Raw genomic sequence first — 3,226 nt, forward strand, 5'->3', positions numbered from 1 at the left:
GGGGGAATTACTAAAAGGGGGCCTATCGGACAAAAAAGAGAGAATTTAAAAACAAAAGAAAATAAAAGGAGAAATAAGGGACAGAAAAAAGGGAACAAAAAAGAACAAAATGGAAAAATATAAAGGCACAACATGGATGGGGGCAAAAGAAGGGGAGAACCAAAAAATGATAGAAAGTGGAAAGTTGAAAGCCTACCCCCCGGAGGGAGGGAAATATATAAAATTAAAAAATTATAAAATTTGGGGTTTGGTGGTGGGGGGGGGTGTTTTGGGTTGCTTGTTTGGGGGTTTTTTAATGATTTTTTACAGTATGGTAAACATAACAAAAAAATATAATAAAATAAATAAAAAAAATAAAAATTTGGGTTGGGGGGGGTGGTTTGTGGTTTGGGGTTTGTTTGAAGTATAATCCCAAAAACAAACAAAATAAATATAATAAACCAAAGGAAGTGGAGCCGGGATTAAAATTTTCCAAAACCATTAGTTTTTATTGACTACACCGAAATTGATTGTTATTTTTTTACCTATTTTTTTTATATTGTGGTTTTTTTTTTTTTTTGAATAATTTTTTTTGTGTGTCCGGGTCGGCTCTTTTTTCTCGTTAAATGTCTTTTTTTCCACTAATAATACCTACACACACCACTTTTTTAAACTATATTTTTTATTATTATTAAAAAATAAAATTAGAAAATTTGGGGGGTTTGTGGTTTTTTGTGTGTGGTTGCTTGGGTTTTTGGGTTGTTTGGGGGTTGTGGGTTTTGAAATGTAATTTTTTACACCTGATACAATACCACAACATAATTCAATACTATATATATTAATATAATATATATATATATATATATATATATATGTTTTTTGTTTGTTGTGTGTGTGTGTGTGTGTGTGTGTGTGTGTGTTTGTGGTGTGTGTGTGTTTTTTTTTTTTTTGTGTATTTGTATTTTTTTTTTTGTTTTTTTGTATTATTATATATAAAATAAATAAATATTATATATATATATTAATATTAAATTTTAATTATATATAATCATATATAAAAAACCCATGTTTTTTTTTTTTTTGTTTGTTGTTTTTTTTTTTTGTTTGGTGTGTGTGTGTGTTGTGGGGTGTGTGTGTGTGTTTTTTTTTTTTTTTGTTTTTTTTTTTTTTTGTTTTAAATTATATAATATATTATATATTATATTTATATATATATATATTATATAAAAAACAAACCTTAATCTCGGCCCAAACCCCGTAGCCCATCCAGCTATGCTCAGAAAGGCCATCGGTAGTGTGGCCGCCCGTGTAGCGACTGCGGCCGCTTTGAGGCCCCTGAGCGTGGGCAGGGCGAGCTCCCACGCGGCGGACGGAGGCGCAAAGGCGTTCAATCAGCCTCTATCGCCGGATTACATGACGCGGGCCGGCGGGATCGCCTCCTTCATGCGGCTTCCTGTGCAGGACGATACGCAAGGTGACCGCCTTATGTTTTTCATTAGCATCGTTAGGTATCTTTATATTCACCCCTTTTTCACACAATTACTTACTATTATTAACATTTTCATTTGTCTTTATGCATTAAAGTTCTTAGCTTTGTTGTTATTTTATTTCGTTTGTATAAGACATGATTACAGTTATTAATGGATTTTCATTTCCTCGTCCCTTTTTTCTCTCTCCCAAACCCTCGTCTCATACAACTCAACCCACCAAACCGAACCCACCAAAATCCACCCAGGCCTAGACGCATGCCTAGTGGGCGTGGCCTTGGACGTGGGCACCTCCAACCGCAGCGGTACGCGCATGGGGCCCCGACAGATCCGCACCGAGTCCGTTCTTCTTCGCCCAAACAATCAGGCCACGGGCGCCATGCCCTTCGACTCGCTCAACGTGGCCGACGTGGGGGACGTGCCTTTGAATATATACAAGTAAGTGGTGGCGCTGAGGTCGTGGGAAGGGAAAAAAGGAGAAGGAAGGGAGGAAGAGGCGAAGGAGGAGGTGGAGAATAAGGAGGTGGAGATTAAGAATAAGGAAGAGGAGGCGAAGGAGCAGGCGGAGAATAAGGAGCAGGTGAAGAATATAAAGGAGGAAGAGGAAGCGGAGAATAAAAAGGAGGAAGAGGAGGCTAAGGAGGAGGAGAAGAATAAGGACGAGGTAGAGAATAAGAAGGAGGAAGAGAAGGAGATGGAGAATAAGGAAGAGGTGAAGAATAAGAAGGAGGAAGAGAAGGCGAAGGAGGAGGTGGAGAATAAGGAGGAAGAGGAAAAAAATTAAGAGGAATAAGAGGAGGTGGAAAATATGCAGGAGGAGGAAGAGGAGGTGAAAGAGAATAAGGAGGAGGAAGTAAGAGAAGAGAAGGGGGAAGGAGAACTAGCAGTACAAGGAGGAAAAGGGAATATATAATTTTTTTCTTTCTTTCTTTTTCCTTTTTTCAACAGCTATTTATTCCACAACAGGAAATCGGCCTCTCTCAATTCATTATTTGAGAGGATATTTGGCAGTCTCACCCTTGCTTGATTGGATATCCATCCTAATCACCCGCGGTGTTAAACACCTATGCCACGGCTGCGAATTTCCCCTACGATACCTGCGCTTGACTTCTCAAGGCGATACGTCGTTTTCTCGCCGTGAGATTGGCTCGAGTGAGCAGTCAGAGCGCAGGCATTTTTACGACTGCGGCGACGGGGAATTGAACTCGGGACCATGAGGGTCGGAGTCCAGTGGTTAGAGCACTGGACCATCGCAGGGGACATATATATATATATATATATATATATATATATATATATATATATATATATATATATATATATATATATATATATATGTACAAATATGTATACATACATAATATATACATGCATATAATATATATTATATAAATATATATATATATATTATATATATATATATATATAATTATATATATATGTAAATGTATGTATACATATATTATGTTATATAATATATATATAATATATATATATATTATATTATATATATATATGATGTATATATATATATGTGTGGATTATATATATATATATATATATATATATTATATATATATATCTATATATATATATCATAGATATATATATATAATCATATATATATATATTATTTATATATATGCATGATACATATATTGTAGATATATATAATAGTATAATATATATATATATATATTATATATGTATGATGTATATATACATAATATTTTTTTTTCAGTTTTTCCCGGGGGTCCGTG

General features: G+C 34.8%; 2 protein-coding genes across 2 annotated transcripts in view; one reads left to right on the top strand and one right to left on the bottom strand.

Moving 5' to 3' along the window:
* Positions 1-3,226, bottom strand: part of LOC119577611 (agmatinase, mitochondrial-like) — a gene marked incomplete at its 5' end in the record, with an annotated part of 47,155 nt that overhangs the window by 8,241 nt on the left and 35,688 nt on the right.
* LOC119578027 (agmatinase, mitochondrial-like) lies at positions 1,218-1,923 on the top strand. The gene is made up of 2 exons (XM_037925740.1): positions 1,218-1,453; positions 1,715-1,923. The coding sequence occupies exons 1-2, from the start codon at positions 1,252-1,254 to the stop codon at positions 1,906-1,908; spliced, it is 396 nt and encodes a 131-aa protein (XP_037781668.1). The 5' UTR covers positions 1,218-1,251; the 3' UTR covers positions 1,909-1,923.

This window comes from Penaeus monodon, chromosome 10, assembly GCF_015228065.2.
Source record: "Penaeus monodon isolate SGIC_2016 chromosome 10, NSTDA_Pmon_1, whole genome shotgun sequence".
Taxonomy (NCBI): Eukaryota; Metazoa; Arthropoda; class Malacostraca; order Decapoda; family Penaeidae; genus Penaeus; species Penaeus monodon.